Here is a 22,394-nt window from a genome sequence, read left to right on the forward strand (position 1 = left end):
GTAGGGAAGCAGACGTAATGTTTAAACACCACTATTTTGTGACCCACACTGCAGTAATGTTTACTAACAGTAATATTGAACATTTCAGAACACCTGAAGTGTGTTATGTACTTTCTCTGGTTTGTCTGTATGGGACCTGCAAATCTTGACAATCCTAGGAGGATGCCTCATGCAGTTATCTCCCTCTCACACATGAGAAGCTGAAGTTAGATGATTAAATTATTTAAACAATTGAAGCCAAGTCACCTTTTATGTGGAGCAAACCAGTAACCACCCCACACGCCTGCATGAGAAAGCTGTGATACTTCAGCTTGGGAGTATGAGCTTAGAGACCACTCAGAGGAAAGATTGGATCTATGGGCTTTTGTGAAAAGGGAAGCATTTTCAAACCATGATTATAGTGGTAATGTAGATTGAATGATAAAACAAATTGTTAAATGTATTCAATAAGACATCTTCCACAAAGATCAGAAATGAAAAAAAAAAGTATAAGTGAAATCAAATTTTAACAAGGAAAGTAACTCGTGCTGTACTATTTACAGCAACCAAGATACAGAAGCAACCCAAATGCCTCAACACAGAAAATTGCATCAAAAAGCTGTGGAATATTTACACCGTGGAATATTACTCGGCAGTCAAAAAGAAAACTGATGCCATCTGTGGCAACATGAATGGAGCTGGAAGGGATTTTGCTAGCTGAAATAAGTCAGAAGGAAAAAGATAAATATCAGATGATATTAGTTATATGTGAAATACAGAGAAATAAAAAAGTCAAGAAAAAGTCAAAACTAGCAAGCTGACCATAGATGAGGCATACAGCAGAGGAGAGGAATAGGAATAGAGGGCAGTCAATACAGAGGAGGAAGAGGGATATGAACAAGGAATGGTGGTGATGGTTCATTAGTAATACGGTGGTGGGAGACCTATGGTGACTACAATGATTTAAGAAAAAAGTTTTAATTAATAATGTTTTTAAATACAGGACCTAGTGAATGTTTAATTTAGAATATGTTTCCTTTGGGGAATGTAAAGTTTTCAGATTCATCATACAGTTTTACAATTCCTAGTTAATGAAGTATATTTACCAGAATTTCAAAAACAACTCCCTGATATTAAACCAAATGAAACAAAAATTTATTTTTGCACAAAGATTTCAGCCAGGCTTTTATATCAGCTTTGTTTATAATCACCAGACTAGAAACAATATAAAAGGTTCTCAACAGAGGTAAGAAGAAAAAAAAAAGGTTCATCACAAGGAATACTGCTTTGCAATTTAAAATTGCACTATAGATACAGGTGACAATGTGCATGGATTTAAGCTGAATTATGTTAAGTGAAAATTGCCAGATTCAAAGACTATGGATTCTGAGGCTCTAGTTAAAGATATTGTTCAAAGGAAAATTTATGTGAAATAAGCAGGTCATTAATTATGACAGCGCTGACTCCAAAGAAGCTCAGGGACCAATATCTTGGAAATACATTAAGACATGAGCATACTACTCTCTGCAACTGGTTAATAAAAAAAAAATGTGGAATAACAATGCAAACATGTTTGTACACCCTAAAAATATATGATGTGATTACCATAGGCAGCTTGATTATTGCATCATTTGGAAAGTGGAATGATGCCCAAGGTGTCCACATGGGGGACATCCCCTGAGAAATTCATGTCTTCATAATCCACTCTCAGACCCAACCACAGACCCACAGTGAACTTTGGTAGCCTTGTTTTACAATGACCAGAGTTTGGTCCCAGACCTCTGAACATCATGTGTTCATCTGAATCTTATGGTTTGCACGTGAAGATCTTCCTCTGTTCTCTGAATTTTCTATGAACTTGCAGCCATGGCCAAGGAAACACGACAAGGTAAAAATGATACTGAATAACTGAAATGAAAACCCCTAAATGTTTGTTTTACAGACATTGGTTTGTGACTTGCAAACTCACGTCCATGGCCTGCAGGAAAGAGTTAATGTTATTATGCCTATTTTATCAATAAGGGGAAAGAAAGTGTCCCTTCCAAAACCACAAGAGAACACATGGTAGATTCAGGACTTGAGTCCATGTTAATGATTTTTCCTCCATCCTTCCATGCTCTAGAAACCTTGGAACCTGCACCCACTACTGCACAGAGCTTCTCCAACACAGTCTGGGCGTTATTCCCTGGCTGGATTCTTTTTACATTCTTCAGGATTTACTGTCCTTTGCTTTCAAGCAGAAGGTAAGCTTCTATATTCAATATGCTTTTAATGAAAGCTGTAATTCATGCCAAAGTCGTGGGGCAGCTACTGTGATGTGTTGACACAGACATAGAAATTTTCAACATTTTCCTTGAAATCTGAGGTGAAACTGGGGAGTATCAAAACATCCACTAACACAAATTTAGATGATGCTAGGGGACCACACTGCTCCCTACAAAGGATGAGTGGAGTGGGGGAAATGTGATGTTGTGATTAGACTAAATTTCATATAATCCACTACAAATCAGCATTGGCGATAAGCAGCTGTTCCATGAGCCCAAGTTCCAGCCCAGCGCCGAACCTTCCCTCAGAGTCTCTCCACTGGTGCCACGCACATGCCCCCCTAATCCGGGCAGTCCACCACATCCTGTGAAAAGGAGTCTTAGCTACTTCACTGTGAAACATAAAAACACTGAGTTTTGCGCAGTGGAGTTGATAAGTAATATAAAGAGAGTTTTGTCTAATTTAATTGAAATGTAGGAAAGAGGATCACACTTGGGAGACATACCAGCAAAAAATAAATAAATAAATAAATTTCAAGTCTTAGTTTAAATATTTTAAAGAATTAAACAGATGAAGTGATCCACAGTAATTCCTTATTCACCAGCTTAGAATTCTAGAAAATTTATATGTTAAATTATGTATTGAAGTTCACATATTAGTTTCAGAAAGTTTGAGATACACACCCTTGCTATAATGAATCAATGACCGAGGTATATAAACATTAGGTTTCCTAAATGTATCCACAGTTAACTCTCTATTCCTTTATTTCTTCTTGCTTTAGGACATCTGATTTCTAAAAAACCCCCATGGAGAACACCACAGACGTGACCCAGTACATCCTCCTAGGACTGACCAAAGTCACAAACCTAAGAGCCCCTCTTATATATTCACTCTTACATATGCCATAAATGTCACTGGGAACCTGGGGATGATCCTGTTGATTCTTTTGGACTCTCGTCTCCACACGCACACATACTTCTACTCAGTAAACTTTCTCTGATGGACTTCTGTGACTCTACAACTGTCATCCCTACAATCATAGCAGGGTTGCTCATAGGAGTTTAATCTAATTAATTATAATGTAGGAAAGAGCATGAAACTCGGGAAACACTTCACCCAGGATCAAAATTTGGCTTCCCAATGACTATATGTGGAACCATGAATAAATGACTCATTCTCTTGGGCCTGGCTATGTCAGGAAAATAATGACTACCCAGCCTGAGAAATTGGTGAGAAGAATCAGTGAACACAGCTGTAGAGTCCAAAGTTTGTCTAAGCAAAGCTGAGATCTCATTGTAAATTCCAGAATTGCACAGTGAGACTTTTTCACTAAATTTTCAAGTCTTGGTTTACAAATGAAAAACTGGTGAGGTGATGCATGACAATTCCTCATTCATCAAGTTAGAATTCTAGATAATTTATGCATTAAATTATACATTGATGGTCATGTTTTAGGTACAGAGATGCTTGAGACACATACTCTTGCTATAATGAAATGGAATATAAGCATTTATGTTTCATTGTAATTTTGACATCAAACTCTCTGTTCCTTTATATCTTATTGCTGTAAGTCATTTGATTTCTAAACAGCCTCCATGGAGAACACCACAGAAGCAACACAGTTCATCCTCCTAGGACTGACCAAAGACACAAAACTACGCATCCCATTTGTAATGATCTTCACTCTTATATATGCAATAAATGCCATCGGAAACCTGGGGATGATCCTGTTGATTCTGTTGGACTCTCGTCTCCACACGCCCATGTACTTCTTCCTCAGTAACCTGTCTCTGATAGACTTCTGTTACTCTACATCTGTCAGCCCTACAGTCATAGCTGGGTTGCTCATGGGTGACCTGGTCATCTCCTACAGTGCATGTGCTGCTCAGATGTTCATTTTTGCAGCCTTTACCACTGGGGAAGTTTTCATCTTGGCTGCAATGGCCTATGACCGCTATGCAGCTGTGTGTAAACCCCTGCATTACACCACCATCATGCCCACAGGTGTGTACGTGGGTCTGGCTATAGTCTGCCATACTGGTGGTTTCATCAACGCCTGCATCCATGTTGGGGAAACATTCACTCTCACTTTCTGCAGCTCCAATATGGTCCATCACTTCTTCTGTGATATTCCAGCAGTCATGTCTCTCTCTTGTTCTGATAAGCATGTTGCTGAGATGGTTATTGTTTATGTAGACACCTTCGTTGTATTTTCTTCACTTTCAGTTATCTTTGTATCCTACATGTTCATTTTTATCACCATCTATAGGATGCGCAAAACTGCAGGCTATCAGAAGGCTCTGTCCACCTGCGCTTCTCACATCACTGCCATCACCATCTTCTTTGGGCCGATCATCTTTATGTACTTGCAGCCCAGCTCTAGCCATTCCATGGACACGGACAAAACAGCATCTGTGTTTTATACAATGGTCATCCCCATGCTGAACCCCATAGTCTACAGCCTGAGGAACAAGGAGGTCAAGAATGCATTCAAGAAGTTGGGTGAGAAGACAAAATTGTCTCTGGGATTGTGACTTTAACATTGTGTGGGGTATAATTACCTTTCATGCCTCTCGATCTTCTTCATGTATTGACCTATATTTGCAATACACCTAAGTCCTGAAGTGACGCCCTCACCTTTTCTAAAGTCTATTGTCTAGAATGAGGAGACCTGACAACAATGGAAGTCTAACTAAGAATAGCTAAAGAGAAGCACAAAATGTGTATTTCTATGTTTCAAAAATACTTATTAAGGATATTTGGCTTATTCACTTGTTCTGCATGTATTTTCTCTGCCATGGGCACTACAACCACATGGGTGCATCAAATAGCAAGAGGAAAATGAGAGTATTGTTTTTAACAAAACTAATTGAAATATTGAATTGGAATATTGATATATAAAATATGTCACAGTGTGTTTACTTGAAAAATAATCTAAGACTCCTAATTTGGGGGGAAAGGGATACGCTCATAATACTTTGTGTTTATTTCATTGGCATATTTTATTGACAGAATATAGACTTAACATCATACATGAATCACAAATTCTGATTGCTTGAGTCATTTTGTGAGCTTATATTTTCTCATTATACCTTTCAAAAGGAAAATATCCACAACAAATTCAAGGAAGAAAAGTACAAGCATTTTCAATTTCTGCCTAGATAACTCCTAATTTGCACACATTGAAAAACATGCAGTGAGACATTAACATGTATTCAATATCTACAAGTGCTTCTGATGGTTACCCTTGCTTATTAATCCTTAATTTATCAAAGTTAAGTTTCATTGTATCTTTTCACTCCTCCAGTTTGTTGCACAGTTCATTCACAATGATTGTTTTCAAAATTTCCTCCGAACTCCAAGCAGCAATTATGTGCTTGCGATTTTGTCTCCCTGCCACCTCAATGGGGACTGTGAAAGTTCTGCTTCAATGACATTCTATCCCAGATGTGGTGTTCAATAGCCATCTTCAATAATGTTCATCATCTACCCCACTGATTAATATTTTGTAAGGAAAGTGAGAAAATCAGACTATTTTTCGCCTTCCACACCACAGACAGCCCATTCCTGAAATGCCCAGTGATGACCAGTAAACTATTGGGACACTGTCCTTGGCCAGTTTTAGTGTCCCTCACTGACCTCTCTCACTAGCACCCTATGTGGGATGTCAGATAAATGATGTCATCACAATGGTAGCCATGTTGGGTGGAGTTGAGAACCAACACTCTCAGAAAGGAATACAGGTAATTATTAAGCAACCAAAAAGGGTCTCAAAAAAGACAAGTAAGCCTCTTAAGGTCAGTAAACCTCTTAAAATCACCCATGTCCAAATGTGAGTGGATCTACTGCGAGCCAGTGTAGGTCATGCCAAGATATGTATTACACAGCCCAAAGCATACTTGCTAGAGTTATGGATACAAGTGTGAGAGGACCACAGTTCACTGCCATAAGGAGACAGGCCACAATGAAGGGAAAATGTGGGGACTCCTGAGCCCAGGCACATACACACTGCCTGGAGGATTATTTGCTGCCAATCCCAGCCTGTGAGGAGGCCCTGTTTGCTTTGGATAGGATAAGGGCCAAGGGATACATCCACAGGGGTTAGGTGGGGACCAGAGGCCATATGTGGAGCTTTCTGTCCACTGGTCCTCAACCAATATGCAAAGGGTTTTGGACTTAGTAGAAGCGGGGGTAGAGTGTACTCTGTTATATGGGACCCAGAGAAGTTTTAGACATCTGCTTATTACACCTGATGGCTATGGAGGCCGGAGTGTCAAGGTGACAGCAGTGAGGTGACTACTGGGGATTGGGCGATTATCCCCAAAGGAGTATAAAGTGTATGTGTTGCCAATCTTGCAGTACTTTCTGGCAGTGGATGTACTATATGGCTTGTGGCTGGAAATCACAGCTGGAGAATTTTGCCTTAGGATACGTGGGCGGAAGTCACTTTTGCAGGTACATGCGGGTGTCCACCAACACAACTGCCAGTCCGAGGAGAGTGACCAATACTCAATAGTATTGGTTGCAAGGTGGCCACAGAGAGATTACGGGCACAATGGCAGAGTTGGAGAAAGGGGCTAAGTGTGTGCTGCCCACAACCTCTATAATTCGCCTGATTGGCTGGTGAAGAAGCCTGACAGCTCCTGGCATATAAAGTACATTCCCAAGTTGAAGAAAGTGGTTCCAACCTTTCCTGCGGCAGTGTCTTCAATGGCTGAATTGATGGGCTGTCTGAGTTACAAGCTGGGCACATAGCACTTCATAGCTGCTCGAGGTAATGCTTTTTTTCCCATTGCTCCAGCACCAGAGAGTCTAGACCACTTTGCCTTCATGTGGGAAGGATGCAGTGGACATTCACTGAGTTTCTCGGGGTCACCTGCACAGCCCTACTCTGTGCCACGGGATGGTGGCAGCTGACTTGGCCCAGTGGGAGAGGCCATTCTTGGTGCACTTGTTCCATCATGTTGATGACACCTTATTGTCCAGGGACTGTCTTTCAGATTTGGAAAAAGCTGTATCATTCCTGTGGACACACCTGAAAACATGTGACCTGGCCTGAGCAGCACTCCATTACAGTTCCTATTTCTTTTGCAGGTTATGAGCACAGCATCCCCCACTACTTGTCAAGGGAACTGGCAGAAGAATGACACATATATTGTACAGTGAAAAATCCTGATGGGGATTTTCACCTTCCACACAACAGACATCCCATACCTGAAATGCTCTGTTTCTCAGATTTCAAACATCTAGCAAACAACCAAGAGCCGTACTATGACAGCAATGTCCTTGTTGTGTGACTGTGGGCACCTAACAGTGTAAAAGGGGCTCATGAGTAGAGTTGCTGTTCTGCCTCTCGTAGTGCTGAAGTCACTCCCTTGATCTGTCTGCCTGACTGTGTGTATGTTCCCGTCACCATGAAAGCTCTGCAAACTCTACCAAAGACTCCAAATTTTCTTCTCCTATACAAGAACTGACAGTGAAACTGGCCTGGCCTGAAATGGCTGCAAGACACATAGCCTAACTCTGTAATAGCTCCCTCTGCACTAGACTCTACATTCCCAGACGTCTATCAGTGACATGGTGTTCATTATAGCATGATCCTTGGACTTAAATATGTGTGTTGAAGAGTAGATTCTCAGTAAAATTTGACAACTGATACATGAAATAAAGGTTGGAGTCTAATTGTCCCATGTGCTGATTCTTTGAATGACTGATTATAGTGCTTCCCCTATAACTGAGATCTGCCAGACTTCAATAGTACTCCAAGCTATTGAACAGGATTGCTTCTTAGAAATCCAGCTCTAGAGTGTCATCTCAAACCACTCCATGAGCAGAACCTCATTTCATCCTTAGAACTCTTCTATGAGGGTACCCAATATTATTTCCCCTCCACTTATAGGTGGTATACTGGAGTGTAGAGAGATTAAACTACTTGGCCAAGATCGTCCTGTATACCTTGACAGAACTAGCACTTAAAGATAGTTCTCCACAACAGCACAGCTCACACTTGTGAAATCCACACTTGAATACCTTCATAAAAGTGATAATTCTGCCCGGGGTGTTGTTAGTGTGTGTGCTGTGCTAACATACATGTGAAGAGGTATGAACCTATTCCCCTAAATCATACAGTGTTGTAAAACCCAACAGTGTTCTATGTCACAGCAAAAATAACAGTAACAATAAACATTCATCTAAAAAATTAAAGATGCATAAATGATAAAAAAGAGCTAAATAGACACTTTAAAAACACACATGGAGCTACCCACATGGTGTGGCAGACCTCTGGTGCCTCGCCCATTGCTGCCCTCAGCAGTGTCTTCAGTTCATCTTCCTGTTCTGCTCCCTGCTCTGTCTCTGGTGAATTCTCTCATGCTCCTGTGCCTCTGACCTGTACCCCCAGTTCTTGTATAATAAACAAAATCTTTAAAAATAAATAAATAAGAATATACATGGCCAAGAAGTGCATTAAAATGTGCTCACCATCTAGGAAGTGCAGATCAAAAATTATATGAGACACCAGCTCACCCCTGTGAGAATGGCCCATCTCAAAAAGATCGGAAACAAGTGATGATGAGGGTTTGGAAGAAAAGGGACCTCATGCACCCTTGGTGGGAATGATCATCCATTGTGTGTAAAACATTGTTACTGCAATAAAAAATACAACTTTCGAGAAGAATTTAGTGAAGTTATAGGGACAAGATCAGCATGCAAATTCAGATGTTCTATTCTCAAGCAGTGAACCCTGACAATGAAATTAAGGAAGCAACTGCATTTACAATAAATCTGAAAGAGAAAATAAACCATCGAGAGACAAAATTAACTGAAGATATGACTGACTTGTACTCTGCAATTTTTGAATAATGCTGAAAAGAATTTTAATAGACCTAAATAAATTTTAATTACCCCATGTTTATGGAAGTTTTTCTTATTTCTTGTTGTGAAATGTAGAATTTTGTTTCATAAGTTTTCCACAATAAAGACTATTCTTTGTAAAGCGTAGTCTCCAAAGTCTGCAATTTTACCTATGACCCTGAGTAGTATGACAGGAATTTTTTTGAACCCAACAATTGTCTCACCATACACTTCACTCAATATTCACTTATAAGCCTTTGAAGAACTTTCCAGAGTTCTAACAAATTTGATTCATAGGGTATTTGCTTGACATTTCAGAGATCTATAAAGAGATGCACCCTTGAAACATACTAATCTGCTTTTTTATGCCTTTCTTTTCATTTTTTTTGCTTGTTTTAATTTAAATTTTATTTTTATATTCCCCATACAAGTACAACCCCCTTACTTTGACCTCAATCCCTCCTTTCCCCACCCTCCACCCCCCATAGAGTGTTTCTGGTTCATAGTTGTTTGTTGATTTTGATTTTTACTTTCTTGTGGTTATTCTTTTTCCTGGTCCCTTATTTAAGTTTTCTAGATTCCTGCTATGAGTGAGACCATCCGGCATTTTTCTTTTTCTTTCTGGCTTATTTCGCTGACCATGATCCCTTCCAGGGCCATCCATGTTGCTGCAAATTGCATGTGTTTATCTTTTTTGAATGCTGAGTAATATTCCATGGTATATATGTACCACATCTTCTTGATCCAGTCATCTATTTTTGGGCATTTGGGCTGTTTCCAAAGCTTAGCTATTGTAAACAGTGCTGCTATAAACATAGGGGTGCAGGAGTTCTTTGGAATTGATGTTTCTGTGTCCTTTGGGTAAATACCTAGGAGTGGAATTGCTGGATCATATGGAAGCTCTATGTTTAGTAGGTCCAGAAATCTCCACACAGCTCTCCATAGTGGTTGGACCAGTTTGCACTCCCACCAACAGTGCAGAAGAGTTCCTTTTTCTTCACACCCTCGCCAACATTTGTTGTTGCTAGTTTTTTTAATATGTGCCATTCTCACTGGTGTGAGATGGTATCTCATGGTAGTTTTGATTTACATTTCCCTGATTACAAGTGATGTTGAACATTTTTCATATGCCGTTGTATGCCTTTTCTTTTTAAAGGACACTGATGATTATATCTGGGCTCACCAAATAACCCAGGTAAATACCTCATTGTAGTACTCTTAATCTAATTACATATGCAATGTACAAATTAATTTGTACTAAAAAATTTGCAAATTACATTCTGACTCATGCAATATTTACAGATTCAGAAATTGACCTGATATGTGTGAGAACCTTTATTCAGCCCCTGCTGATTTCCTTCTCACAGACTCTTCTCCAAGCCCATCACCCAGGGGCCTGGCCAAAGGCAGAGTTCCCTCTGGGTGCTCATCCAAGGCTATGAGGCTTCCCATCCACAGCTGCATGTCCACACATGAAGCCTCTGCAATCCCTGTAGCAGGACAGGAATAATGAACAGTAATGGGTCTGCTTCACCTCACCAGAAATGACACATGTGAATTCTTTCTAAGTCCATGCTCTACAACTGACACCTAACACATTGTACCCAAAATGGGCAGGCACATGTAAGGAAGCAGATGTAATGTTTGAACACCACTATTTTGTGACCCACACCGCAGTAATATTTAGTAACAATAATACTGAACATTTCAGAACACCTGAAGTGTGCTAGATACTTTGTCTGGTGTGTCTGTATGGGATCTGCAAATCTTGACAATTAGGAGGATGCCTGATGTTATTATCTCCCACTCACATATGAGAAGCTGAAGTTAGATCATTAAATTATTGAAACAATTTGATGCCAATCACACTTTTACATAGAGCAAACCAGTAACCACCCCACATGCCTGCATGAGGAAGCTGTGATACTTCAGCTTGGGAGTATGAGCTGAGACCACTCAGAGGAAAGATTGGATCTATGGGCTTTTGTGAAAAGGAAAACATTTTCAAACCATGATTATAGTGGTAATGCAAATTGAATGATAAATTGTTTAAAAATACTCAGTAAGACATCTTCAACAAAGATCAGAAACAAAAAAAAAGTATAAGTGAAATTAAATTTTAGCAAGGAAAGTAACTCGTGCTGTACTATTTACAGTAACCAAGCTATAGAAGCAACCCAAATGCCTCAAAACAGACAAATGCATCAAAAAGCTGTGGAATATTTACACAATGGAATATTACTCAGCAATCAAAAAGAAAAACTGATGCCATCTGGGATTTTGCTAGCTGAAATAAGTCAGAAGGAAAAAGATAAATATCAGATGATCTTACTTATAAGTGAAATACAGAGAAATCAAAAAAGTCAAGAAGAAGTCAAAACTAGCAAGCTACCATAGATGAGGCATACAACAGAGGAGAGGAATAGAGGGCAGTCAAAACAGAGGAGGAGAATGGTAAAAACAAGGAACAGTCATGATTGTTCATGAGTAATATGGTGGTGGGAGAACTATGGTGACTACAATGATGTAAGAAAAAAGTTTTCATTAATAAAATTTGTTTTTAAATAAAGGTAGGACCTAGTGCTGCAAAGATGTGAAGGTTTAAATTAGAATATGTTTGCTGTTGGGATTGTAAAGTTTGGAGACACAGTTTTACAATTTAAGTGTATTTACCAGAGTTTCAAAAACAACTCCCTGATATTAACCCAAATGGCATAAAAATTTATATTTGCACAAAAATTTCAGCCAGGCTTTTATATCAGCTTTGTTTATAATCACCAGACTATAAACAATATAAAAGGTTCTCAACAGAGGTAAGAAGAAAAAAATAAAGATAAGGTTCGCACCAAGGAATACTACTTTACAATTTAAAATTCCACGATAGATACTGGTGACAATGTGCATGGACTTAAGCTGAATTACATTAAGTGAAAAATGCCAGATTCAAAGACTATGGATTCTGAGGCTCTAGTGAAGGACATTGTTACAAAGGCAAAATTATATGAAATAGGCAGTTCAGTAATTATGACGGCGCTGACTCCAAAGTAGCTGAGGGACCAAAATCTTTGGAAATACATTAAGACACGAGCATACTACTCTCTGCAACTGATTAATTAAAAAAAGAAAATAATCTGAAAGAACAATGCAAAGACATCAGTATACCCTAAAAATATGTGATGTGGTTACTCAGGCAGCTTGATTATTGCATCATTTGGAAAGTAGAGTGAGGAGCCTGAGGTGCCCACATAGGGGACGTCCCCTGAGAACTTCATGTCTTTATAATCCACTCTCAGGCCCAGTCCAGAGACCCGCGGTGACTCTGGTAGCCTTGTTTATGATGGCCAGACTTTGATCAAGCCCCTTTGAACATCATGTGTTCATCTGAATGCTGATGGTTTGCACATGCAGACCTTCCTCGGATCTCTGGATTTCCTACGAACTTGCAGCCATGGCCAAGGAAACACGACAAGGTAAAAATGATCCTGAATAACTGAAATGAAAACCCCTAAATGTTTTACAGACATTGGTTTGTGATTTACAGACACACGCCTGTGGGCTGCGAGAAAGAGGTAATGTTATTATGCCTAGTTTATCAATAAGGGGAAAGCAAGTGACCCGTCCAAAACCACAAGAGAACACATGGTAGATTCAACTTGAACCCATGTTAATGATTTTTCCTCCATCCTTCCCTACCCTAGACACCTTGGAACCTGTGCCCACTACTGCACAGAGCTTCTCCAACACAGTCTGTGCATTAATCCCTGGCTGGATTTTTTCTGTCACAAATACACTCTTCAGGATTGACTGTCCTTTGCTTTCAAGCGAAAGGTAAGCTTCTATATTCAATATGCTTTTAATGAAAGCTGTAATTCATGCAAAAGTCCTAGGGTAGCTACTATGATTTGTTGTGCACAGACATAGATATTTTCAAGATTTTTCTTGAAATCTGAGGTGAAACTGATGAGTGTCAAATCTTCCACTAACACAAATATAGATGATACTAGGGGACCACACTGCTCCCTACAAAGGATGAGTGGAGTGGGGGGAATGTGATGCTGTGATTAGACAAAATTTCATCTAATCCACTACAAATCAGCATTGGCGATAAAAAGAAATGATTTCAACATTTTCTGCAGAATGGCATCCTTACTGTTTCTGTCTTATCCGCACATGTGGACAGTGATGTAATGAAACATTGAACTTTTGATTTGGTCAAAATAAGTTTTAATCTTGAATCTTCTTCAAGCTGTGTGATTGTAGACATGACAAAGTTAAACAAATTCTCAGTCTCTGATGGTGAAAACAAAATAAGAAGGTTGTCCATGACACCCAGACTTACACACACTTATATGACAAAGCTCTTTGCATCGCTTATTGCACATGTGTGTTAACAGGGCTTGTGTATCTTTGCAAAGGCAACGCCCATTGGGCAAGGCTTCTGAAGTGAAGTCCCCAGGGAAGAAGGAAGGGAATCACAGACAGCATCTTAGGCTGCCCTTCCAAAGGCAGCTGAGTCTAATAAAATGAATTAAAATACTGGCCTACAATAAAATATTCAACAACATAATATTTGCTTAAAAATAAATGTGCAGGTTAAAGGCAAGCCACAAACTGCACTTTCATCCTCCATCTCTGTGATTCAAATATGGGAGACAGTGATGAAAACAGAATGAGTGTAAGAAAGGAGACTCCAAGGCATGGAAACTGACCATAGATCTCAGCATCTGGGAGTGATGGAGGAATTCAAGGGGAGAGATGGGGGTGAGCACTATGGACTATGGTGGAGGACCATGATCATCCCGTGAGACCACACCTGAGCAGGAATGATTTATTGTGGAAATAAAAATGAACAAGGATGTAGAATAATGGCAGGTCTGTCAAGAAAAAAAATGGGGGGACTCTTAGAACTAATTAAAATATGGATTCCAAGGAATAAGCTAAGAAAGGAGTACTACCTAGAAGGGAAAAGCAGCCAGTGGTGCAGGGGACAGAGAGTTCTGGAAGGCGTTGAATATCTCAGTGCCCCTGGAGTGTGAGAAGAGGCAAATTAAAGAGGGAGGCTGCAGGACTTCAAAGCTCACTCATGCCTGACGCCCTGTGTGTTTCCAGAAGCAACACAGAGGCCATCCTTCAGGTTAATAATACTTTGTTGGCTAAAGCAGTAAGCTACACACTCGACATGTTACTCATGTTTACACATCATCTCACTTAATATTCACAGTAGTAGCTTGAGTTAGGTCTCATTTCTATCTTCTTTTTGTAGACAGATAAAAATAGGTTGGAGGGACTTAGGCTAGTGTAATTATTCCTGGTAGTAAATGGGGGGGGGGCCTGATAAGCAGCTGCTCCATTAGCCCAAGTTCCAGCCCAGCGCCGAGCCCTCCCTCAGAGGCTCTGCACTGGTGGCATGCACATGCCGCCATACTCCAGGCAGCCCATCGCATCCTGTGCACAGAAGTCTTAGCTCCTTCACTGTGAAACCTCAGACACTGAGCTTGGACCAGTGGACATGATGAGTAATTGTAAAGAGAGTTTTATCTAACTGAATTCAAATGTAGGCAAGAGGATCAGACATGGGAAACACTTAACCCAGGAACAAAGTTTGGCTTGCCTATGACTATATGTGGAACCATGAATAAATGACTCATTCTCTTGTGCCTGGCTATGTAAGTAAAAATAATAACTAACCAACCTCAAAAATTGTTGAGAAAAATAGGTGAACACAGCTGTAGTGTCTGAAGCTTATCAAAGGAAAGCTGAGCTCTCATTTGTAAAATCCATAAATGCCCTGTAGTAAATTTTTACTAAGCTTTCAAGTCTCAGTTTAAAAAATATTAAAGAATTAAAAACTGGTGAGGTAATCCATGATGATTCATAAATTTATTCTAGAAAATGTATACATTGAATTATGCATTGAAGGTCATGTCTTAGATACAGAGATGCTTGAGAAAAATACCCTTGCTATAATGAAATAATGAACGTGGTATATAAACATTTAGGTTTCCTGTAATTTCCATTCTAATTCTCTATTCTTTTATTTCTTATTGCTGGAGGACATCATATTTCTAAACAACCCCCATGGAGAACACCACAGAAGTGACACACTTCATCCTCCTAGGACTCACCAAAACAGTAAAATTACGAATCCCATTTATAATGATCTTCACACTTATATATGCCGTGAATGTCATCGGGAACCTGGGGATGATCCTGTTGATTATTATGGACTCTCGTCTCCACACGCCCATGTACTTCTTCCTCAGTAACCTGTCTCTGATGGACTTCTGTTACTCTACAGCTGTCGTCCCCACGGTCATTGCTGGGTTGCTCCATGGAGACGAGGTCATCTCTTACAATGCATGTGCTTTTCAGATGTTCGTTTTTACAGTCTTTGCCACCGGGGAAATTTTCATCTTGGCTGCTATGGCCTATGACCGCTATGCAGCTGTATGCAAACCCCTACATTACACCACCATCATGACCACAGGTGTGTGTGTGTGTCTGGCCACAGTTTGCCACACTGGTGGTTTCCTAAATGCCTCCATCCATGTTGGAGAAACATTCAGTCTCACTTTCTGCACAAACAATAAGGTCCATCACTTCTTCTGTGATATTCCAGCAGTCATGGTTCTCTCTTGCATTGATAAACATTATAATGAGATGGTTCTTGTTTATGTAGACTCCTTCAATGTCTCCTCTGCTCTTTCGGTTATCTTTGTATCCTACATATTCATTTTTGTCACCATCTATAGGATGCGCAAAACTGCAGGCTATCAGAAGGCTCTGTCCACCTGCGCTTCTCATGTCACTGCCATCACCATCTTCTTTGGGACAATCATCTTCATGTACCTACAGCCCAGCTCCAGCCATTCCATGGACACGGACAAAATGGCGTCTGTGTTTTATACAATGATCATCCCCATGCTGAACCCCATAGTCTACAGCCTGAGGAACAAGGAGGTCAAGAATGCGATCAAGAAGTTGGGTGAGAAGACAAAATTGTCTCTGAGATTATGATTTTAACATTGTGTGGGGCATAATTAGCTACTTTCATTCCTCTCCATCTTCTTCATGTGCTGATTTACAATGTAAGATATACCTTTAAGTCCTGAAGTGACACCCTCACCTTTTCTAAAGTCCATTGTCTTGAATAATGAAAGTCCAGCAATGAGACTAACTAATAATCAATAATGAGAAGCATAAAGTATTTGATTTTACATGTCAAGCATATATATTAGGGATATTTGACTTATTCACTTGTTTACATGCATGTTCTTTGCTGTGGGCACTACAGCCACATGGGAGCAGAAAATTAGCAAGAAATAAATGAGAGTTTATTGTTAACAGTACTAATTTAAACATTAAATTGGGATATTGCTATATAAAATATATCATGGTGATTTTTATTGAAAAATAATCTAAGACTCCTAATTTGAAAAAAAATGTGTTACAGTCATAATACTATGTATTTAATTTGTTTGCATATTTTATTGACAGAATATAGACTTGGCATTATAAATGAATCAAAAATCCTACCTTGCCAGACTCATTTTCTTGGGCTGATATTTTCTCATTATTCCCTTCAAAGGGAAAGTAGCTACAACACACAAAAAGAGGAAGAAAAGTAAAAGCATTTTCAATTTCTTCATAGATGACTGCAAACTTGCATATTGTTTTAAAACTGCACTGAGCACTGATGATGTATTTTAATCTACAAGTACTCTAGCTGGTAAATGTTGCTTATTAATTTTTAATTTAGTCAAGTTGCATTATGTCTTTTCAGTCCTCCATGTTTTTACCACAGTTAATTCACAATGATTTTTCACAATTTCTTCACAATTCCAAGCAGCTTCCACTTCAAGCATATCTGTCCTTTCTGTGAAGCCTCTGTGTAAAGGATACTTTTTTCCCCAGATGTTGTCATCCATAACCATCTTCATAAATGTCCATCACCCACCCAGTGTGTACTATTCCCTCATCCTCTGTGATTCTTCATAGTTTGATTGACATTGACTAACTGTATATTAATTCCTCACTACTATATAATCTCTCTCTATAGCTAGACTATAAATTCCAAGACATCAGTGACATTGTTTTCTTTATAACATGATACTCAGTACTTAAATATATGTGTTGCATAGTAGATTCTAAATAAATATTTGTAAATGAACATATGAAATAAAGGTTGGAGTCTAATGTCCCATGTGTTGAAAATTGAACCACTGATTATATTGACTAATCACTAATTTAGACCTGCCGTATAGACTTTAATAGTACCCCAGGGGAGATACAGCTAGATGTCTGCTTTGCTAAGATATTTTAATATATTCTCACTCATTGTTAAACTCCAAGCTGTTGAACAGGATTGCTTCTAGAAGTCCATCCATCACAAGTGTCATCAGAAACCAACTTAGGAGTGGTACCTTGAAATGATGACTGTGGCAGGGAACACATCAAATAAATATTATTTTGTAAATTCAAAGGAGGCATTTAATATGAGATGATTTTAAAGTGTAATAATGTTTGGACTATTGTTTCAGTTATATTAATTGCACAATTAACTAAGATAGTTGAAATATCAACATATAATATAAATATGACAGTATGTAAAAGTAATAAAACACGCATTTCTTAGGCTAGAATAATGCAGAGTATTCAGGTTTTTAAATCTGATCCTCAGAAAATGCAACACAACACAAACTATCCAGAAGAGTATTCACAAGTATCTAATTTCTTATCTCTAAATAATCAGGAAAAATAACATTTCAACAACTGTAAGTGTTGCTTAAAGGAGCTAAGACACCTGTGCTGTTGTTTCTGGGGCAGCTGGAGGGCAAATATCACCTCTGTCTTCATGGTAATGATGCTCCTTTTGGAACCATTTCTAATCATTATTTTAAATAATTATTCACTTGAGAATTATTTAGAATAGTGAAAAATCTTTAAAATAGTGCAGATTGTTTCCAAAACACCCACTGGCAGGATGAAGAATGACCCACCAAAAGTTCCACACCCTAACCCTTGGCATCTGTGAGTGTTACCATGTGAGGTAAAGGAAGGACTATCCAGATGTGGTTGAGCTCATCATTTTAAAAGTAAGAGTGTCCTGGGCTAACCAGGGAGGTCCCACTGGCAACCCCATGTGTCTTTACAGGAGGGAACTGAGGTTCGGCCACTGTCAAACATGAGTAGGTGGCATAATCGTGAAAGCAGAGATTGATGTGGCACAAGCCGGGGGTGCTGGCAGCCAGCACAGACCTAAGAGGTGAGGCGTGAATTCTGCTCTCAGGCTTCAGAGGCACTTGACCCAGCCAACGTGCTGATATCAACCCAATAAAGCTGATATCCGAATTTTGACTTCCAGATCTGTGAAAGAATTTAGTGTCTTAAGCTCCCAAGTTTGTGTCAATTTATTACAGCTGCTGTGTTTGTGCTTGACTATGTATATCATGTTACACCCCAATATTACTTCAATAAAAATAACAAAATTAAATGAATAAGTTAAATATTTAATAAGTTGTTTTGTTCTGTTAATTTCATGACAAAAAGCTGTTATGAAATACAAAGAATAAATGATCAGGTGACCAATACTTAAGGACCTCTAAAAAAAGAGAGACAGAGACAACAAAGTCCACTCAGTGAAGAGTGCATTATATGAGGCTGGAGGGCCAAGGTCACGCTGCAGGAGCAAACCCACCCACGGTGATTCCTCCAACAAAAAGTTATTCTCACTCCTATGAGTACCTGCACAGAGATGTGGAAATGTCACTCCTGGATGTTCATTCACACCCCGGGCCATAGAGTGACGGCTGCAGCTTCCAGAACAGGCCACCCTTCAGTGAGCACAGCAGGGCAGGGACACTAGATGGCTGTGATCTGGCGTCCATACTTAAGGCCAGAAGTGACACAATCTTTTGCCTCAGCCCCCAATGCAGAATAGTTCCTGGCCCTACCTGGCTGCCAGAAGGTGAGGAAATGTGGGGAACACAGGTGATGTCCAAACACTACAATAATTGTTCCAAAGGATGACACATTTTATTGATGATAAAATATTATAAGTTAAATTTAGTGAATTCTGTTCTCTTGATAGTTGCTAAACATGACTCTCAGCTTTGTTACCTCATTTCATCCTTTGGACTCTCCCTCATGGGAGAGGTAGGGCAGCCAGGTAGGGCCAGGAACTATTCTACATTGGGGGCTGAGGCAAAAGATTGTGTCACTTCTGGCCTTAAGTATGGACGCCAGATCACCACCATCTAGTCCAATACGATATTATTACCTCTCATTATGGTGGTACACTTAAGCATTCACTTGGTCAAGATTGTCTTTTATGCCATAAGAGAAGTAGGACTTAAAGATAATTCTCCACGACTGTTTGTGACAATCATACTCGTGATAATGACAGCTGAATACATTGATAAAAGCAGCAATTCTGCCTTGGAGTTTGACAGTGGTTGTGGTGTGCTGACACACATTTGAAGAGGTATGAAGCTATCCCCCTGTCATACACTGTTGTATGACACAGTTTTATATGTCACCTCAATAAAATATAATAACAATAAATATTTTTTTAATTTTTTTTAATAGAGGCATGTTTTATTTATTTATTTGTTTGTTTGTTTGTTTTGTTTATACATGCACTGGGTACAGTCAGAAGCGCGGGAGGGTGAGAGAATTCACCAGAGCCAGAGCGGGAGTAGAGCAGGCAGAAGGACCGAAGTACACTGCTGAGGGGAGCAGCGGGCGGCAGGAGAGGTCTGCGCGCCATGTGGGACCCTCCTCTGGTGGCCGGGGAGCAGCCGGGGATTGAACCGGCGCCGCAGAGGTCGCGGGCAGCTTCGCAAACCAGCGCTCAACCGCTGCGCCATCGGGGAGGCCCAATAACAATAAATATTCATCTAAAAGAAAGGGTGATGAAATAACAAAAATTGGCAGAAGGGCTAAACAGACACTTCAAAAACACATGGCCAAGAGATGCATGAACAAGTGCTCGTCATCACTGACCATCAGAGAAGCGCAGATCAAAACCTCCATGATGGCAGGTTCACCCCTATCAGACTGGCCCATCTCCAAAAAGACCCAAAACAAGTGATGATGAGGGTTTGGAAGAAAAGGGACCTCATGCACTCTTGGTGGGAATGAGTCATCCACAGTGTTGTAAAACATTATTACCTCCATAAGATATACAACTTTCATTAAGAATTTAAGAGTTAAGTTACAGGGACAAGATCAGCATGCAAAGTTCACCTGTTCTATCCACAGGCAAGGACCCCTGACAATGAAATTAAGGACACAACTGTGTTCACAATAAATATGAAAGAGTAAATGAATGATCAAGAAAGAAATTTTGCCAAAGATATGACTGAATTTTACTCTGAAAACTCTGAATCGTGTTGAAAAGAATTTCATTAGCCCACATAAATTTGAAGAACCCATGTTTATGGAGATTTTCTTATTTCTTGTTGAGGGATGTAGAATTTTCTTTCATAAGTTTTCTAGAATAAAGACCAGTCTTTATTAGGTGTGGTCTCTGAAGACTGCAATTTACCTATGATCCTGGGTAGTGTGAGCAGGTTTTTTTGCCCTCCACATTTGTATCTCCACATTCTTCACTCAACATTCACTTGGAAACATTTGAAGTATTTTCCAGAGTTCTTACAAATTTGATTCAAAGGTTATTTGCTTGATCTTTCAAAGATCTATAGAGATGGACCCTGGAAACACATTATTATGCTATTTTGTATGCCTTTCTTTTATAAAGACACTGATTATTACATTTAGGCTGCCAAATAATTCACATAAATACCTCCTCTTAATGCTCTTAATCTAATTACATGTGCAAAGACATTCTGATTCATGTAATATTTTCAGATACCAGGAACTAGGACCTGAACCTTTGTTCAGCCCCTGCTGATTCCTTCTCACACAGTCTTCTCCAAGCCCATCACCCTGGAGCCTGGCCAAGTGCCCGGCTCCCTCTGGGTGCTCATCCAAGGCTATGAGGCTTCCCCATCCACAGCTGCACAGTCAACATGTGAAACCTCTCCAATCCCTATAGTGGAAGAAAGATAACTGGAGAGACTTGGGTGTGCTTCACCTCACCAGAAAGGACACATGAACTCTTTCTAAGCCCATGGTCTACTAATGGCACCTGACACATTGTACCCAAAATGGGAAGCAGATGTAATGTTTAAGCACCACCATATTGCTAGCCATAGTGTAGTAATATTTAGTAACAGTTAATATTAATATCGAACATTTCAGAACACCTGATGTGTTAGGAGGTGTGTGAGATATTTTCTCTCGTTTGTATTATGGGATTTGCAAATCTTCTTGACAATCCTACGAGGATGCCATGATATTGCTGTCTCCCTCTTACCCACGAGAAACTGGAGTTTGATGAATAAATTACTTAAACAATTTGATGCCAAGTCACACTTGTACATAGAGCAAACCTATAACCACCACACATGCCTGCAATGAGGAAGCTGTGATACTTCTGCTTGGGAGTATGAGCTTAGAGACCGTGTACAGGGAGAAATGGATCTATGGGTTTTTGATGAAAAAGAAAGCATTTTCAGGCCATGATTATAGTGGTAACACTAGATGAATAATAAAACAAGTTGTTAAAAGTACTTGAGACATCTTTGATACAGAGAAGAAATGAAAAGAAAATATAAGTTAAATTAAATTTTGAAATTTAACTATCTAGTGCTGCAAAGATGTGAAGAAACTAGAACATGTACTGTGGGGATTTAAATTGTGAGCACATCAAACAGTTATGCAATTTCTAGTCAATTAATTATACTTATGAAAGGTTCAAAAGCTAGTCCCTGATATTTACCCAAAGAAATAAAAACTTGCGTTTGCCAAAAATTTTAGCCATGCTTTTTCATCAGCTTTATTTATAATCACCAACATTGGAAACAATATAAAAGGATCTCAACTATGGAAGAGAGAAAAAACTGAAACATAAGGTTCACAGCAAGGAATACTACTTTGCAATTTAAAATTTCACTATAGATATAGGTGACAATGTGCATGGACTTAAGCTGAATTATGTTAAGTGAAAAATGCCAGATTCATATGCCATAGATTCTAAGGCTCTAGTGAAGGACATTATTACAAAGGCAAAATTATATGAAATAAGCAGGTCAGTAATTATGACAGTGCTGACTCCAAAGAAGCTGAGGGACCAAAATGTTTGGAAATACATTAAAACATGAGCATACTACTCTCTGCAACTGGTTAATTAAAAATGAAAATAATCTGAAATAACAGTGCAAACACGTCTGTAC

General features: G+C 39.3%; 2 protein-coding genes across 2 annotated transcripts; both read left to right on the forward strand.

Moving 5' to 3' along the window:
- Positions 1 to 3,839: 3,839 nt before the first annotated feature.
- LOC119254219 (olfactory receptor 5B3-like) lies at positions 3,840 to 4,778 on the forward strand. The gene has a single exon (XM_037521336.1). It carries the CDS (start codon positions 3,840 to 3,842, stop codon positions 4,776 to 4,778), a length of 939 nt encoding a protein of 312 aa, XP_037377233.1.
- Positions 4,779 to 15,174: 10,396 nt separating this feature from the next.
- LOC119254353 (olfactory receptor 5B3-like) lies at positions 15,175 to 16,113 on the forward strand. Its single transcript, XM_037521462.1, has one exon. The coding sequence runs from the start codon at positions 15,175 to 15,177 to the stop codon at positions 16,111 to 16,113; it is 939 nt and encodes a 312-aa protein (XP_037377359.1).
- The last annotated feature ends 6,281 nt before the right edge of the window (positions 16,114 to 22,394 follow it).

This window comes from Talpa occidentalis, unplaced genomic scaffold, assembly GCF_014898055.3.
Source record: "Talpa occidentalis isolate TD23 unplaced genomic scaffold, MPIMG_talOcc4v2.1 talOcc4.3, whole genome shotgun sequence".
NCBI classification, from domain to species: Eukaryota; Metazoa; Chordata; class Mammalia; order Eulipotyphla; family Talpidae; genus Talpa; species Talpa occidentalis.

Bases quoted from the DNA above. Each gene is read 5' to 3' on its own strand.
- LOC119254219 (XM_037521336.1), top strand. From the start codon at position 3,840: ATGGAGAACACCACAGAAGCAACACAGTTCATCCTCCTAGGACTGACC.
- LOC119254353 (XM_037521462.1), top strand. From the start codon at position 15,175: ATGGAGAACACCACAGAAGTGACACACTTCATCCTCCTAGGACTCACC.